The 18960-nt window shown below is 39.6% G+C and overlaps 1 protein-coding gene and 1 non-coding gene across 2 annotated transcripts; both read left to right on the forward strand.

Annotated features, from left to right (window-relative positions):
• Positions 1–1417: 1417 nt before the first annotated feature.
• Positions 1418–18597, forward strand: LOC117255480 (ADP-ribosylation factor-binding protein GGA2-like). Its single transcript, XM_033624440.2, has 16 exons — positions 1418–1710; positions 4033–4117; positions 4626–4701; positions 6084–6182; positions 9042–9165; positions 9335–9435; positions 9516–9596; positions 9718–9855; positions 12521–12734; positions 12845–13006; positions 13096–13163; positions 13250–13362; positions 14530–14690; positions 14801–14970; positions 15177–15287; positions 16318–18597. Exons 1-16 carry the CDS (start codon positions 1668–1670, stop codon positions 16426–16428), a joined length of 1857 nt encoding a protein of 618 aa, XP_033480331.2. The 5' UTR covers positions 1418–1667; the 3' UTR covers positions 16429–18597.
• On the forward strand, positions 10331–10413 carry trnal-cag (transfer RNA leucine (anticodon CAG)). The gene has a single exon. It is a non-coding gene; the product is annotated as a tRNA-Leu (tRNA).
• Positions 18598–18960: the final 363 nt, after the last annotated feature.

Consider the following 18960-nt stretch of genomic DNA (forward strand, 5'->3'; position numbering starts at 1 on the left):
TGGTGTGAAACAGCAGAGGCACTTCGTCAACCCAGTGAGTACTGCCATTAGCATCAGGCTAGCAAACAATGTTATTTCTTAAAAATGGAGAATATAAAGTAAGAAAATTAAAAAATAGTGGCAGAGCTTTTATTCACCACAACTGCAGAGGCTACTAGCTTCATTTGAAACATTACATTATAAACAGGCCATTATTTATTATTCCCTCTTTATTTTTATATTTTTACTTTTTATCTGGTCCAGTTTGCCTTGATAAAGCTAATGCATTGCAGTGTCATTTCCAACGCAACACTTCCTGTGTCTGTTTCAAATTAAAAGCCCCATATAACTTTGGTTGAGAGAATCCCTTCATTTTCTAAACAGGCTTTTATTGTGAAACATTTGCAGGAGCTTGTTGTGGAGGATTCAGTAGCTTGCATGTTTGCATGCAATACTTCAAATGTAACACAGACGCAATTTTTACGTTACCACAATAACATTTCGGCTGGCACATGAACAGCCACAGTGACTGAAATAATAGTGATAATAATAAAAATAGGACAGGAATAACCCGATGACATCACACAGGTTGTGCAAGACGACCAGGGATGATTGGTGTAGTCTGTCATGTCTGTCGGCCAAGTCACAGCACGATTTTATGACTCCACTATTGTGTTATGTGACTGAAGCCCTTTTTAATAGGAATTGTGCAAATTTACATCAAAGCTCAATCAGTCTTCGTTCAGCATTGGCAGTAAAAAAACAAAATCTGGGAGTGCAGCGAAATGCCGCCTGCCTACTTTTAATTATACAGAATGTGCCTTTTTCGGGGCAATGGGGGGCGTGAGCAAGTAACAAAACGTGTAGCTCAGCGTGTGACACCAGTGGGTTGCACATGCAGCATCATCAACAGCTCCTCCCACAAGTCATCAACAGCCCCACCCATGACAGAAGGGCGCCTTGTTCTTTTTAAACCAAAAAGGTTCTGCCAATATGTTTACCCCTACATGGCGGAAAATTGGGCACTTAGGATCAACTCGCCAATCCGGCTCTGTGTGTCTAAACGCTCGCAGCCTGCCAGCAAAATGTCCCAACATTCGCCGAAAATGTGGCAGTGTAAAATGGGCTATAGTGACTGTTGGAACAGACAAAAATGCTGTGTAGTGTAAATCAGGCATAAAGTTTCATTTAATGTAAGAATGGCTGTTGAAAGAAGTTTTGATGATGAGCAATTCACACAAGAGTAAAAAATGTGACAACCGACCCCAGTCTCCCCTACTGTTTATTGCCCCCTTAAATGGAGCAAAGACCCCTTAAATAAGTACTAGTGGGACAGTTTGCCTCCCTCCTGGACAGCCTTGGTGTAAACACTGAAGACATGCAGAGATTACTGAGTCACTGACTGGCACAGAGAGGCAAAAAACAGAGTGGAGGACTCAAAGAAACAGGGAAGGGCAAAAATGGGAATATAAAAAGAAAGAGAAACATGGGAGGTTCAGTGAGAATATAAATTGGTGCTGTGACATGACTTTCTGTCTTGTGTTGGATGTACCACAACCGTATGACTGGGCGTGAGAGTCACATGCCACTACAGACAGGCGGCGGCAGTTTGACACCTCCGCTTCCCCCAGAAAGACGCACACAAGTCGGCTCCTCAACACCTCCGGACCTGCAGGAGACGGACGGCAATGGCGACCGGTGACAGCCAGGCAACTTTTGACTCATGGCTCAGTGAGTAAACAGGGAATAAACAAGAGTTATGTTGTTGCTGTAGCTCCTTGTGTTTGCTTATTTTAACAACGCTAGCTTACCTACCTCATGATGACATTTAGTGCACCAACTGACGCTGCTTTGTTTGCTAACGTAACACTAACGGTCGCCTCGTGTCGTCATTTGGACTTAATTACCTTAATAACCCGTTATATTTGCGTTTAAATTCTGAATGTGTCGATTTATCATAACTTTTATTAAATAACTTTGGTGTTTTGCACAAAGTTGCAACAGGAAGTTGTTGGTTTGATCGTGCGCGTGCTCGGGGAGCGCTCGAGCAGTTTGTTGTGTGCTGTGCGCGCGCACCGCGATGTTTTTTTTTTATAGTTTCCTCAGTTGCTGGATGAAGTTTTAAGATAATTTGTTTAAGTAAAAATAGCAACAGTGACAAGTCAAAGACCTGCAAATTAAAATATATAGACAAATAAGTATAAACATTTAAAATGTACCTACATTAAAAAAAATGTATTTATGTTTATTTTACGTAGAAAGGGACAGTGCACATTAATTAACATGATCACTTAAGTCACGTAAATGTGACAGATTAAGCCATACAGGCTAATTTTTGACCTGCAGTCCTTGGCTGGCTAATGGTATATGTCTATGTAAGAAAAGATGGCAAGAAGAAAAGAAATGATGGCATGTCCATAGAAGGGCAACTAAGCTCAGAGCAAGCATATATCCATAGACAAAAGCACAAAGCAAGGCACATAAGCAAAAACAGCAAGACATAAACACCATTAATAAAACAATGACATAACCATATGAATTAAAACATTAAGAATGTACAATACAAAAGTGCAACATAAAACACAACATAGACCAAAGAACAAAAGCACACAGCAAAGCGCATAAGCCCCAACATAAAGTAAGAAAACAAAGACATAACCACTGTTTCTGTACAACTATTCTGTTATACTTTAAATACTGGTATTTTAAGTTTCAGTTTGACATCATCCAACATTTTGGTAGGTTTCCCTCAGATGAGTTTAACTTTCATATTCCTTGCATGGATAAAAAAAAACATCATCCTGTTTGCCTTATTTTTACAGATAATGTCAAATGCTTGTTTTCAAGGTGGCTCACCATTACAGATACACGATTATTACTCCAAAACAGCAGCCTTTAATGATAATATCATCATCAGTGCAGCATTAGAATTTTCAGTGAATGTATAACTCCATTCAGCAGATAGTGGAGAAAAGTCTAAAGGTACCCAAAAAAGATTATATTTTAGGATGTTAAAGTGGCACTGAAAGTATACTTCTTTAGAGCTGAGGTGATAAGACGATTAGTCGATTAGTAGGCAGAAAATTAATCAATAACAGTATTAGTAATCAATTAACATTTAAGTCATTAAGTAAGAGAGCAAAACATTTTAGTCTTTGGAAATAGTGAGACAAAACAAGCAATTTGAAAAGGTCTTGGAAATTATGAGAGGGATTTTCCACATTTTATAGAATAAACAATTACACAAAATTGCATACACTTAGCGCTGCAGCTTTAGATTCTTTTAGTAATCAAGTATTCTACCTTTTATTCTGGCGATTAATCAAGTAATCAGATAAGAAATACTGAATTTATTTATTAGCTTTATTTAAGGGTATTAGTAATATATAAAAGAGAACATGATTTCCTTTTTTGAAACACTTTTATTTGCTTTCATTGCAAATCATTTGTCTGCAGCGTGCACTTTAAAAGGTTGCAACAGATAAAAAGATGCATCTGCAGCTTGAAAAAAAAAAGAAGAAAAAAAACGGACTTCTGACGAACATTTCACAAGCTTAGATTTTTCTAACTAACTGGCATATTACATCCTGGGTATTTAAGAGAAAAAACATTTTTTGAAGTTCAAGAAGCATAAAATTATCTTAATCTTCTTGGTTTTTAAAGGAGAGTTTTCTGAAGTGCAAAAAAATAAAAGAAAAATACAAAAAATAATTTGAAATATAATTTTAAAAAAGTATACATCAACCTAAAACAGAGGTATATTAATAAATAATGCCTTTAATTTGTGCAACTTCACGTTCAGAACTAAGGTATCAAGTCTCAGGCACTGCATACAGTACACAGTATTTGATTGTACAGTAATTACTCTCCACATCCTACAAGTATGCCTAATACAACATAGGTATTGTTTCCTTGTCCCTGTGTAGGTCTGTCTTCCATTTTCACCTCTGTATTAAATTGTATCATTTCTTTGCATGTATTTTATTTAACTGTGGCACAGTATGAACATATTCTTTTGATTTTTAACCCTCTCCTCTGGTGTAATTGTTCCAGACCAAGCCACAGACCCAAACAATCAGGAGGACAGATGGGACTGCATTCAAGGCTTCTACCAGCTCGTCAATCAGGAGACTGATGGGTAAACAGAAAACTGTCTTTTTCTTAATTTAACCTAAGTGATGTGCTTGCACACAGTCCTGCATGGCTTTGCAAATCATTCTTTAGGCTCTGAACCTGAGCTGAAGTTTTCAGACGAGGTCAGTTGCTTCCAGAAGTTCCTTTAATGCAATCGTGGTGTTTGTGAAAGAGTTGCTTCACATCCATGTTGCGATCACCTTCTCAGTAACATCATCTTGTAAGAGGAAGGAGGAACTTTGCAGCACCTTTTTCCCTTTTGACCCTTTTCTTATTTTCTAAACTAATGTGTTATAATGTCTGAATGTAGTGGAATGTAAACTAAAAGCAAACACGGATAGAAAAGTAAAAGTTTTCAGGTTTTTATCCTTGTCTGTCAGCTTTACTGAAGCATGGCGATGGGTGGAAGCTATGTGAACAGTGCGTCTTTTGAATGTTGGCACAACATGTTATAAGGTCATGGTGTAATCAGGCATTTTAATGTGATTTAAATCGTAATTTTCTGCTTTCAGTCCACAGGTAGCTGTTCGCCTTCTTGCCCATAAAATTCAGTCACCACAGGAGAAAGAGGCTCTGCAGGCTCTCACTGTAAGCAATCACGTTCTTCATCTCTAAATATGACACACAGCTGATTTTATTTGTTGTACAATAGTAATATTTATCTGTGAAGTTCCCACAAGCATGCTTTTTATTTAAAAAGGAGTTTTTATCCTTTAACTAGTCAGTTGTTCTTCATTAAGTATTTTCTGTCTAGTTTGGTATGTATGTAGACATACAGTGTACATCTGTTTTTTATTTAATGCAATTTATTTGGGGTTTTACTCTGCATTTATCATTTTAACTCTACAGGTACAGACAGATGTCTTTGTTTAACCCTGGGTAGGGCTGTCCTCGTTTAAGAATTTTCCTAGTTGACCAATAGTCGTCATTTAGGGCCATTAGTCGACTAGTCGCCTGCATGTTTATGATATTAATTTAATTGTTAAATTATATATTTTGGGCGGGGCAACACAATGGTTTGAGTTCAAGGTGTGAGAAAGAATAGTATCAGTAACATTGAACAGAGAAACACAAAACTGTGCTAATGAATCTTCATTAATATAGGCCTATATTTTATCTACAAGTGCACGTCACACACTGAGTGAGCCGCCTGTTAATGACGCTGTTGGCAAAGCAGTAATGATTGTGCTAAGTGGCTAATGGGCATGTAGCTACTTACATGTTTCAGACGATACGTCATGTTTGTTGTCGACAAATGATAGGCAAATGTTTGCCTGCAGAGTTTACATATCAGCTTGGGTTCGTCCTTCACCTTCTCAAAATGATCCCACACTTTGGATTTCCTGCCTGACATGTTATTAACTAGCCTGTGTAATAACCGCAGGTACCAGTCCTGTAAATTAACGTGACTTCCGTCTGACTGCTGAGCATGACCACTTCCTGTATCTGTCCTTTCAAATCAAATTCCCACACGGTCCAGTTATATAGGTTTTGATTCATTTTGACAAGGCGCAGTTCCTAATAGAGTTCACTTTTTTTTCCCTGCGACCAATGAAATCTTGCTGACTAATGACTTTTCTGGTCGACTAATGTTTGGTCAATTATTAGGGGACAGCTCTAACCCTGGGAGAGGGCGCTCCTGTGAAGAATATCTGTGACTAACTTTCATCACATGGCCATGACATGACAGTGACACAAGGGATTTAGTCTGTTTTTTGAATCTGCTGTGACAGCACACGCTGCACGAGCTGCAGTCTTTCACTATAAAATGTAATTTAGCAAAGGTCATCAAGGTTCATGTGACTCATGTCATGTGACATTTAAAGGTCATAACCGCAAAACAGACCGTGACAAATCTGTTCTCTCTCCCTTTTCTATTGTGCAAGAGGAGGATACTTTGTTGTTTTCTTTCAGTTTCACTTGTAAAAGCTTCTGTTGGTGATGATTCATTCTGACTTGGTGCTTCCCAGGTTCTCGAGGCATGTATGAACAACTGTGGGAAGAGGTTTCACAAAGAGGCCGCCAAGTTTCGCTTTCTCAATGAGCTTATCAAACTCCTAACACCAAAGGTAACCAGAGAGAGACAGGTCTCCTTAGCTTCCTTTAGGCTCTCTCACTGTAATGTCACTGCTAGGCAACAGCTTGGGTCCATGTTTACTTCCTGTCAGCTGATTCACATACACTGCAAATCATTCCAACGGGAAATACAAAGGGATCCATTGAGAATGTTCTGGTGCATGTACCGACCCCATTTCATTGTTTCATTGCCATCATATTGTCATTACAACAATACTATAGTTAACTTTATAACAATACTTTTTTCTGACATTATGATAACAGGACTTTATTTAACTTTAATATAACAGGGCTTTATTAATTATTACAACAGTACTATAACTTTATTATGTAACAGTAGCTACTTATGTAGCTGTATTGCAACTGTAGTTTATTCAGTAGTTTAGTATTTCAGTAGTTTACAGTATTTCAAGGAGATTCTAAAAATATCAAAATATACAGTACAGGCCAAAAGTTTGGACACACCTTCTCATTCAATGCGTTTTCTTTATTTTCATGACTATTTACATTGTAGATTCTCACTGAAGGCATCAAAACTATGAATGAACACATGTGGAGTTATGTACTTAACAAAAAAAGGTGAAATAACTGAAAACATGTTTTATATTCTAGTTTCTTCAAAATAGCCACCCTTTGCTCTGATTACTGCTTTGCACACTCTTGGCATTCTCTCCATGAGCTTCAAGAGGTAGTCACCTGAAATGGTTTTCCAACAGTCTTGAAGGAGTTCCCAGAGGTGTTTAGCACTTGTTGGCCCCTTTGCCTTCACTCTGCGGTCCAGCTCACCCCAAACCATCTCGATTGGGTTCAGGTCCAGTGACTGTGGAGGCCAGGTCATCTGCCGCAGCACTCCATCACTCTCCTTCTTGGTCAAATAGCCCTTACACAGCCTGGAGGTGTGTTTGGGGTCATTGTCCTGTTGAAAAATAAATGATCGTCCAACTAAACGCAAACCGGATGGGATGGCATGTCGCTGCAGGATGCTGTGGTAGCCATGCTGGTTCAGTGTGCCTTCAATTTTGAATAAATCCCCAACAGTGTCACCAGCAAAACACCCCCACAACATCACACCTCCTCCTCCATGCTTCACAGTGGGAACCAGGCATGTGGAATCCATCCGTTCACCTTTTCTGCGTCTCACAAAGACACGGCGGTTGGAACCAAAGATCTCAAATTTGGACTCATCAGACCAAAGCACAGATTTCCACTGGTCTAATGTCCATTCCTTGTGTTTCTTGGCCCAAACAAATCTCTTCTGCTTGTTGCCTCTCCTTAGCAGTGGTTTCCTAGCAGCTATTTGACCATGAAGGCCTGATTGGCGCAGTCTCCTCTTAACAGTTGTTCTAGAGATGGGTCTGCTGCTAGAACTCTGTGTGGCATTCATCTGGTCTCTGATCTGAGCTGCTGTTAACTTGCGATTTCTGAGGCTGGTGACTCGGATGAACTTATCCTCAGAAGCAGAGGTGACTCTTGGTCTTCCTTTCCTGGGTCGGTCCTCATGTGTGCCAGTTTCATTGTAGCGCTTGATGGTTTTTGCGACTCCACTTGGGGACACATTTAAAGTTTTTGCAATTTTCCGGACTGACTGACCTTCATTTCTTAAAGTAATGATGGCCACTTGTTTTTCTTTAGTTAGCTGATTGGTTCTTGCCATAATATGAATTTTAACAGTTGTCCAATAGGGCTGTTGGCTGTGTATTAACCTGACTTCTGCACAACACAACTGATGGTCCCAACCCCATTGATAAAGCAAGAAATTCCACTAATTAACCCTGATAAGGCACACCTGTGAAGTGGAAACCATTTCAGGTGACTACCTCTTGAAGCTCATGGAGAGAATGCCAAGAGTGTGCAAAGCAGTAATCAGAGCAAAGGGTGGCTATTTTGAAGAAACTAGAATATAAAACATGTTTTCAGTTATTTCACCTTTTTTTTTAAGTACATAACTCCACATGTGTTCATTCATAGTTTTGATGCCTTCAGTGAGAATCTACAATGTAAATAGTCATGAAAATAAAGAAAACGCATTGAATGAGAAGGTGTGTCCAAACTTTTGGCCTGGACTGTATATCGTGTACTGCAATACAACCATTATTTATAGGCCATATCACCCAGCCCTAATTCAGATGAGCTCTTGAATAAAAACAGTTTTGAGAACTATTTTAAAAGCCAATAGGAATATAGAAAACAGGTGTTAAGAAAATGAACAAGGCAGCAACCACAATAGCAAAGCTACAGCTCCAAACACCAATTTTAATCAAAATGATTTGTTAAAGAACCAAAACAAATCCTGCAGGCTATCGATCAAACTAAACAATAGTACGTTTACAAATATTCTAAGATAAACTACATAGATATGTGTCATATAAAAACCTATACAGGGCTTAACCAACTAGATACAAATATAATAGATAGATAATGGAACCAAACAGGTAAACATCGAACAATAGGAACATGCTGTAAACGTCAAAAGATGGATGATTATGCTACAACAGCAAATTACAAGACCTGTTAGGCCTATCAAAAACATATGATTAATGATTTTATTAAAAGAGTTACAATAAATATGAACTAAATACAGGAGAGGGGCCGATATCGTCTAAGAATCTGACAGAGAAAACTAGAATTATCCAAGTAAATAGAATCAATATGACATCAAGTGTGGTAGTATTTGAATTTTACAAATAAACTTAATAGAACGAAACTTAATTTACCTAGTGCACAGTCTGATATGAGAACAAGGAAGTTATTTAAATCTGTTGTAACCTCAGAGCTAAAAGAATAATAGACTAAAAGTTGCTTTCTGAAGAACGACTCTGATGTGACTGACCTGGTTAATCTTTTCTGAGCAGTACTTTGGCGCGTGGACTCCACAGAAGGTCAAAGACAGAGTGACGGAGGTCCTCTACGGCTGGACTCTTTGGCTTAAAGAGGAACCCAAGATTCAGGAGGCCTACAGCATGCTCAAGAAACAAGGTCTGAATGCAACATGCACTCTTAAAAGTCCTACGTAGCCGGAGTAAAACTTTAATAACTCACATTTACAGATATTATGTAAGTATAATGTACTGCAATTGTAATGTGATGCGTAGTATTATTTCCTCTCAAAAATAAAACAACCTCACCCTTCATTTTGTTCTTTCAGGTATTGTGAAGAAAGACCCTAAACTACCAGACACAATCATAATGGCACCTCCAGCACAAAGAACCACAGATTCTGTTTTTGACCAGGAGGACAAGGCCAAGGTGAGTGTGTGTTTGTATTTCATATCTGCTAATGTAACATTAACTTTGATCCTGCTAAAAATGTGTTTCCGTATCATCAGCTGTTAGCCAGACTACTGAAAAGCGGCCGTCCTGAAGACCTAGAGACTGCCAACAGGCTCATTAAAAGCACCATCAAAGAGGTGAGGAGTGCTGCTGGTGGGGATGGTCATCTTTGCATGTGTGCATTTGTAATCGTATGAGCTTGAGATTATTTTTTTTTATGTTTGTGTGTGTGTGTGTGTGTGTGTGTTTGTGTTTCAGGAGCAAGAGAAGGCAGAGAAATTGTCAAAGCGTGAATCTACTCTGCAGGAGGTGGAGAGCAGCACCAAACAGCTCAGAGAGCTGCTGGACCAGCACACGATCACTGGAACCTCGCTACAGCCGAGTGATGACGAGAAGGTACGTTGGACATGATACAGACAGACAGACAATCAACCAGCTGTCCAGGACTGACTACTAAAAGCTAGATGGTTTTTGGGATCCCTGTGGACGTCCTGTGATTGTTGGTCCTCTATCGCCCTCTACTGGCTAATGTGTTTCTCTCAGCGTCCAACTTCTCTGTGACAATATAAAACCAGCAGGTCAAAAGTCGCAATTAGAACCTGCTTTACATTGAAATGTAGTATATGCTGTTATATTTAATCTAAATGTCTTAAAATCTTCCACTGTGTCACATAATTTAGCCTAGATTTGACCTTCAGTAGGTGTCTTTCTATGTACACACATGGATTTCAACTGCAACTGCATATTTACTGGTTGGTGAAGGCATACAACTGTGAGGCGATTCTAGTTTATCTAGATTATTCAACAGTAGACTATTGCTGGTCACACTTAGGGTAAAATCATTTTTAATAGAAATATTACTGAGTAGACAGTCAGGATGGCCGAGCGGTCTAAGGCGCTGCGTTCAGGTCGCAGTCTCCCCTGGAGGCGTGGGTTCGAATCCCACTTCTGACAGTTGCTGTTTTTCACTGGAGGCAGAGCTTGTAAGACGATAGTGGGGAAGTAAAGTGAGCGTTTATGTCACTTCAAACTAGTGATGGGATTTCTCGTTCACTTGTGAGGGCCGGTTCTTTGGCTCTCGTTCACTTTGAAGAGCTGGTTCAAAGATGCAGTTCGTTTATCCTTTTTTTGGGGGGGGGTTATTGCTGTGTGTATGTGTGGAGGGCGGGTGTTAGTGGGTTCAACGAAGAATCGCATTGCTGATTTATCACATCACATGATCTGGATATTGTAACGTGGACCCAGAATAGACCCTGCACATATAAAGTTTGGTGTAGCCATAGCAACGCCCTTTATAAACAACAAGCCTGCAAATACAAGCAAGTGCTGATAGTGGGTTAGCTTCCTACCTTTCATTTCTAACCGAGGGGGGTCATCAACACAACGTGAATTAGGAACTGGCTCGTTCACTCTAAAGAGCCAGTTCACTCGTTCACTTCAAAGAGCTGGTTCAAAGACTCGGCTCGTTCGCGAACGTCACATCACTACTTCAAACCAAAATGTTCCTTGTACTGGAGCAGCAGCCTCCACGGTGCTCCTGATAACCTCCCCATCAGTGCTGTTGTTATATGCCCTCATGTTTAGTGATATGATGCCAGAAACAACATTACAGTCAATGCGGAGGTCTCATAGTGTAATGGTTAGCACTCTGGACTCTGAATCCAGTATGACAGCTGTTTTGTCAGTGAATCTTGTGAGTTGTAATGGAGCCAAACTGTGTGCTGTTACCTTTGTTTAATGTTGCTGTTGTCGGAAAAATCGCTAGTTGCTAGGCTAACTTAGACAATGTAAAATGCAGTAGGCTTAATAATAATAATAATAATAATAATAATAATAAAACATTTTATTTGTAACGCACTATATTTAACGAAAAATCTCAAAGTGCTACAACAGCAAGAAAAGAAAAAATAAGTTAAAACGAGTTAAAAGCAGTTATCAAAGTAACACGAGCAAAAATTACAGATTAAAAGATTTTTTAAAAAGGTATGTTTTAAGGCCCTTTTTAAAACAATCAGTTGACTGTGGAACCCTCAGGTGTTCTGGGAGGGTGTTCCACAGTCGAGGAGCAGAAGGCTCGATCTCCCAGTGCGCGGCTCTTAGTCCTTGGGGGGAGAAGTCTGTGGCTGTTGGTGGAGCGGAGTGAGCGTGCTGAGGTCTGGGGGGTGAGGAGTTCTTTGAGGTACTGGGGGGCGTTGCCATGGATGCACTGGAATTAGCTTGTGCTAATAACGTTAGCATGTTGTATTTGTGGGGTAAATGTGTCTAGATAAAGACAAGTGTTTGTCTGTGAATGCTGCGAGTTACAGTGAAGCTGATTTATGTACTTGTTTTTCAAATTGTCTCTATTAAGCCATGTTTAATGTGTGTTTAGTGTGTGTTTTGAATCAACAAAACTTTATAGCACTTCACAGAAACCTCCGCTGCCCACTAGTGTTGTGGAGATGTAACTGCAGAGTGACTCTCAGACATACCACCTAATTATGAAGAGAAAACTCTTTTTTAACTATAGTTTTAACTAGATGGTGAATTAGACAACAAATAAAATCTAAAACTTGGGAGTGATACACTCGAGTTTAATCTCGTATCTGTCTTCACTCGAGTATGAAGGGGGGGTCGGACGGTAAAAGACTTATGCGAAGGCTGCACTCGTGTATCCTTGCTTCCCTCTCCTCTGAAAGCCTCCTCTCTCCTCGACTCCTCCAAGCCAGGTAATGAATTGAGTCGTCCTTCAAGATGGCTGATGTCAATCAGTTTCTAGGTCGAGTGATCGAGGATAGAGGACGGAGGAGGGATATTGGGATGAACCCTTTGATTCCCTTTTAGTGCAGCTGTTCTCGTTCTCATAAAGAGAACATCACTGCTAAACATAGAGAGAGATTGTGTTTAGTGGGTGCTGTCTGCATCATGAGTACTTTTTCAACATATGTTCACAAAACCAGAGCTCAAAGTTTAAGACATGAAAGTGATGTTTGGTCCCAACAAACCTCCAGATATTTTCTCAGAGGAGGAGGACGTCTTTGTGTGGAGGTATAATGCAACATTTTATCCATTCCCGCTGCAGGCCCTGTTCGAGCGCTGCGATCGGCTGAGGCCCAGCTTGTTCCGCCTGGCCAGTGACACGATGGACGACGACGCAGCTCTGGCACAGATCCTGGCAGCTAACGACGAGCTTACATTTGTAGTAAACACCTACAAAGACCGGGTGGGGAAGACAGAGTGTAACGGTGGAAGAGAGAGAAGCAGGAGTGAGGAAGAAATGGAGGGTCAAAACAACGGTAGGCTTTATTTTGTACACTTTAGCATCCCTGTGGGAAACACCTTGACCTTGTGTTTGGCTCTGCTCTGCTCTGCTTGTGTTTGATCCTGTTTTTACTTGCTCCTCCAGCTCCAAAAAGTCCCAGAGAGATTAAAAGCTACCACCTCATCGACCTGTCAGCACTGGACTCTCCACAGACACAGAGAAAAGCCGATTCACCACTGTTCTTTGAATCCTCTCTCCTGGAAAGTACCTTCCACTCAGTGGCTGAGCAGGACTTAAATGAATTAGGTAGGCCTTCTTTGGTACCTATTTTCTAGTTTGCTCTCTGTGAGAGTGATGAACATGTTTCCTAATGATGCTCTGTCCTGTGATTACAGAGTTTGATAACCTGGTCTCAAAACAGACTCAAGAGACGTCGAGGTCGTATTATGAAGATCTGCTGCAGGTGAGGCTTGGATATGAAGTCAAAGATAAAGGTTTAAAGGTGATTTTATTTGGAAGATTGTTTAACACACACTATTCTCTTGTTAGCTTAATGGAGAGTTTCAGACAAGGAACGCTGAGCAGAATGGAGGGAGAGACTTTGTGTTGAGAGCCCGTGGATGTGGGGGCAGCAGCACTACATCTAATGGGACTAACATCTGGTAAGGATGGAGAAAAGAAAGAAAACACTGTAAACAGTGCTTTGAATGTGGCATATAGGACTGTAACTGACTCCGAACTTAGTCAGTCGAATCAGATTTGGATTTTCAACATAAAGATTCGACTATTTGGTTCTTTTTCTTCATATAGACTACAAAGCAACACTTTGTTGACCAGCTAGTTTTTTGAACAGGGTTTTACAGGATGGTCAGGGTGACAGAGACGTTCACATTATACAGAAACAAGCCAAGTTAACCCCCCTAGGTAATGCACGCTAACTATGCTAAGGACAGATCAGAAATGTGCAACGTTTTTTGCAGATTCTAAATATAAGCCAGGAACTGTATCGTATGAAGCTGCCGTGAGCTGTAAATTCACCACTTCTTAGCAGAAGGCAGAAGATAAGGTTATCACAGAGCCTCATGTCTTCTAGATACCTGCCTCCATCTCACCCAGACTCACTCTGGGTCTGGGTCCACAACTGCTTGGAGATAGTGATAGATAGTGATCATACTCTGGGTGTAAATGCTTACAAATACATTATTTACCATGAAATAAATCGTTAAGATAAATAAATTTGAAAACAGAAGGACTGCCCAAAGAACATTTAAAAGAAAATCAGTCTGTGACGGAGCCACACTGGTAATATCAGCCTGCTGTTGTGTGTTGGTGGATATGCAAAAAGAAATTGCAGCACAGTAAACTGTAACGAAATTGCCAGCTGTTTTCTGTATCTATGACACATTTTTGTTCAGTTTAGTTTAGTTTTTTGTTGATGTTTATTTAAAATTGTTGCATTTTCAAAAGGTTTACTGTTAAAGATTTACTGCTATCTTAAGTTTATTGTTTAACTGTAGAAACTCATATGTATCCTTATCATTTTACTTTTGTTTGTGTTGTGCGCTTATGTAAAAAAAAAAAAAAGAAGCATGTATTTGTTATAGTTTTATTCCTGAAGTTATTTTTAAGTGTTGCTTTCAGCCTTAAAAATCCATCATCAGCGAGGCTCAATGTGTTGTTGCATTATGGGAACACACAAGACATTTTTGCAATATATTCAACAGATTTTGTATAAAACATTTTATTGCGCATTATGACTGTATGGAGATGTTCTCTGGCTTCATTTACTGCTCTTATTATTTCTAAAATTACTGATTTTCTTTGATAAGGTCGCTCCCTCACAATCAGCGCTTCACAGAGTCAGGATCACTGTCCGAAGCACACAAACAGCTCGGTGATGTGTCGGGATCTCCAGTTAAACTAGAGGAGAGCTCGTGTCCCCCGCAACTACTGAAGAACATCTTTGTTCCAGTGGAGACCATCAAATCCAGTATGTTTATGTGGAGAAACAGCTCGTTAACTTTCTGTTTCATAGTACTGTACTACTCTCGCCTACTGGATATCCTGCCTTAATGTCTGTTGTTGTCTAATTTGTGGAAGGTAACCTTGAGCCGATCACTTTATACGATCAGGGCGGCGTCCACGTTTCCCTCCATTTTGCAAAAGATTCTCCGCCGGGTCATCCAGGCATCGCTGTGGTCGTCATCTCCACAGTTAACACATCTGCCCTTGGTGTGAAAGACTTCCTGTTTCAAGCTGCTGTTCCAAAGGTAAAAAACTCTGAAAACATTATCCGAATCTCTTGTCGAAATAATATACATGGGTTTTAAAATAAAGTGTGAGTGAGTGTCACGTCTACCAGACAGTGGTAGAGATTTAACTCATTCTCATGCTGCACTGTCGATGTGTGACTGACCTGTTTTCCATTAATGAGTTAAATATTTAGTTAATAGTCAGTTTATTACCTCTCCTGCAGACCATGTCAGTGAAACTTCAGCCTGCCTCGGGGACACACCTACCTCCTTACAACCCTCTCCTGCCTCCACCTGCCATCTCCCAGGTCATCCTGTTGGCTAACCCTCAGAAAGTGAGTTTGTCGATTTACATTCATCAGTCACATTTCAACTTCACACAGCTATAACTTCCACCTCAAATTGTGGCACATAAAACTGAAGAACTTCAGCACTTGTATATAGGAATTATTACAAGTGCTGAAGTTCTTCAGTGTGTTTTTGTTTATTTATTTGGCATTATTGTGGTGCAGTGTTGTTTTACTGTCATTGATTTAGTGTAGAGTTGTACTGATACCAGTATCGGAAATGCCTCTGATACTGCCTAAAACGCGGTATCGGATATTGGCGAGTACAGCCTATGACCAATCTGATACCACGTAATGCCTCACGTCATTACGCAGGCAAATGAAACGGAAAAGGAGCGGAGTTTAAAAAGCATTCTACTGTAGCCTTTAAAATGTCTTTTTTACCAAATTGTGTGGCTGCACTTTAACCCGTGTCTTGATCTGTGTCAACACTGGATAATAATAATTAATAAAAAGTTTTATGGCATTCATTCTACTATTATGTATTTATTTCTTAATATTTTACATTTTTAGGAGTTGAGACATACAACAATTCATATCCCATCCATTTTTATTTTACGCGCTGGAATCAGATCGGTACTCGGTATTGGCAGATACCTAAGGTTCAGGGATCGGAATCAGTATCTGGAAGGAAAAAGTGGTATCGGTACATCTCTAGTTTAGTGTCAGTGGTGGAAGAAGTACTCAGATCTTTTACTTGTAATTACATATTTCTACAGTGTGGGTCTCATCCTTATATAAAACCTGAATAAGATGCTATAAGTTGACTATTTCGGCATATTTACGTGTTTTACTTCCTGGTCTTTACACATTAATTAATAGAATTTAACTGTAATGTTATGTAGTCGAGAATATTCTTACAGTATGTATGATCTGAAAGATGCAGATTAACAGTTTGTTCTGAATTGGATGTTAAAATACTTTACAAAATAGTGTTAACTGCCAAGTAAATGGACTTTGACCTTTGCATAAATTACTGATACAATGTGCGTCTGACATCCTTCTTTCTTTCCCTCAGCGAAACATGCGTTTACGCTTCAAGTTGACACTGACACACGGGGACCGACAGCTGAATGAGAACGGAGAGATTGACAACTTCCCTGACTGGACGTCTTTGATCGGCCACTAAAAAAACTTCAGAGACTTGGACTAAAAAACAAAAAGCTCTGGACCTGGAATCTAGAATCTGAAAGCTGAGCGAGCAAAGTGAAGAAAAACTGCGACCACGTCTGCAGTCGATCCTCGTGGTAAACAAACACAACAAATATCCAGTCTGTGTTTTCAGAAAAGTTTTATGAATAAAACACCAATAGCAACTGTGATGCATCAATGACAAAATAATATCAGAAAGATTTATTTCACTCTAAAAGGGTGAGTAAGACTCTTATTTCTCACATAAAAATGTTTTGGGTGGGTTCGGTACATCCCTGATTGTACCTGTTCAGGTATTCACTGTTCTGCTGTTTGTGCCGCTGCTGCTGTCGTTAAAGCCCAGTGTGATAATACAGTGTGTTTACTGTGTATGCTGACAAGTAGCTGGTGTCTACGTATGAAAAGTGCTATTTATTTGCTGTTGTGCATTTGTGATGTTCAAAGTTCCCAAACAGCCTTAAGATGTAAAATGCTGTGCTTTTGTTTTGTATTTATTTTAAGAATGGGTTGAGAATGTGTGAGAGACCTTCATAGATTTGTATATGTGGGCGATTTGCTGCACTTGCTTTTTTGCTTTAGGTTGTAAAAGTAAAGACTTAAAGATTTAAAAACCGAAAACAGGAACAGATGAAGAACAGATCTTCGAGTGTTATCAAGTGATAATATTGCTGGTGCTGCAGTTGCAAAGACAACTGAATTGTGTTCTTTCCTCAGAGCATAGCAACTACCAGTTTCCACGCCACTTCCAAACCACTTCGGTTGTTCCACTGTACGTTGTCTCCTCCACTGTGATTAGTCACTCCGAGGGACTTAAATTTCTACTCTTAAGTTACTGGGGATAGCTGCTGATAGCTACTAGGGGAAACAAAGGCACTGTCCTCTTCCTGTTTTCACAATGGCTGATGCATTTTTTTTGTGCCATAAATCGAGCCCTCATTTTCCTGGGACAGAACTGCATAGCGAAGCTGAGGTTTATAGGGAACCAATCTAAACGCAGATGGTGTCATTACCCTACAGCCATTACACTGTGACTTGTCTGTGTTAACTTTATGCTCAAGCAAGTCAAGAAATTTCTCAACCTGACAGCATGTGGCAGTGGCAGCATAAAGAAATGTGCTACAAGTACATGAAACAAGCAAAGAAAGACAAGCTGCGACTTCAGCACAGTATGAATTTGTGTAGGACAGAAAAACCTGATGAATTACATCAACTACACAATAAAGATGTATAAAAATAATGTTAGTTTTAACACTGTGAAGACACCGGCTTCACCTATGCCTTTTAGTGTTTAATCATTAGATTCAGTTTGCCAAATAATTTCCTGTTTGAAGGTTTACATGTCATTATGTACTGGGAGGAAGTGGGGGCTCTTATTGTGAAGAAACAGGAAGTGTTGTTGCGCACAAAGCATGTTTTGAACACGACAATTGCCGATGAAGTAAGTGTTGAAAAACTTCAACAGGTTGTCTTTGTTGATTGTGTTTTTTCACAATAAGAGCCCCTACTTCCTCCCAGTGCACGATGCCAACACTCAAACAGGAAGTTACATGACCACTTGAGTCTAATGCAACCTGTCTGGAAATATTTTAAGCATATTAACATATACATGATGTCTGTTTTGTCAAAGTGGTAAAGCTCATTTCTTTGTCTGCTTGTGTTTTCTAAGTTTCAGTGTCTTGATCTCTCTCAGCCGCTGTAGTTTTCAGACTGTCGTTAACTCTTTCTTACTCACTGTGAAGTTCATATGAACAGTGTTCTCTGATCAGCTGTTTTATAGGGTGAAGCTTTATAACTTGAGCCCAGAGCAACAGATTTACAAAAGTTCAAAACAGGCTGCATAGTCAGTTTGTCAGAATATTTTTGGATGACTTAAGGTCAGTGTGAATGTTTCTTTGAATGCTTGTCTATTGTCTGTCAGTCCAACTGTGTGCTGCTCTGCTGCATGTCATCAATAAATACTGTGTGTAACAGTGTACAACAAAGCTCAAATTCTGTCTCACCAAATCAGGGAAAAAGGTCTTTATGTCAGTATGATCACCCTGAAATCTGATTGTACATCATTATATTATTACAGTTCCATCTGAGGTGACACTGTTACAGTCTGACATGTTGTTTAAGTGCTGAATAAAAGAGAGAAACTCTTCAGACACAACCAAGATTCCTGAGATATTTACTATACATACATATATATATATATATATATATATATATATATATGTAGTTAAAAGTGTCCATCAAAACTTTCCTAAAGCCAACATGAGTTATTTAAATTGCTTGTTTAGCAAATATTCACATGAACTTGGCCTGACTACATAGTCCAACAGCTAATGATGTGTTAATATGTTAGATAAACCTTGTTGCTGATCGCCTGCTCTGACAAGGTAAAGTGAAAGTTAGCTTCTTCTTCTGGCCTCTCCTCTGGTTTCACCATATGTGACACATAAAACCCTGACTGTCTGAATCCGTGATTTTGAGACTTTTAATGGTACCCTGCACTTCCAAGGTGAAA

This window comes from Epinephelus lanceolatus, chromosome 3 (assembly GCF_041903045.1).
Source record: "Epinephelus lanceolatus isolate andai-2023 chromosome 3, ASM4190304v1, whole genome shotgun sequence".
Classification (NCBI taxonomy): Eukaryota; Metazoa; Chordata; class Actinopteri; order Perciformes; family Serranidae; genus Epinephelus; species Epinephelus lanceolatus.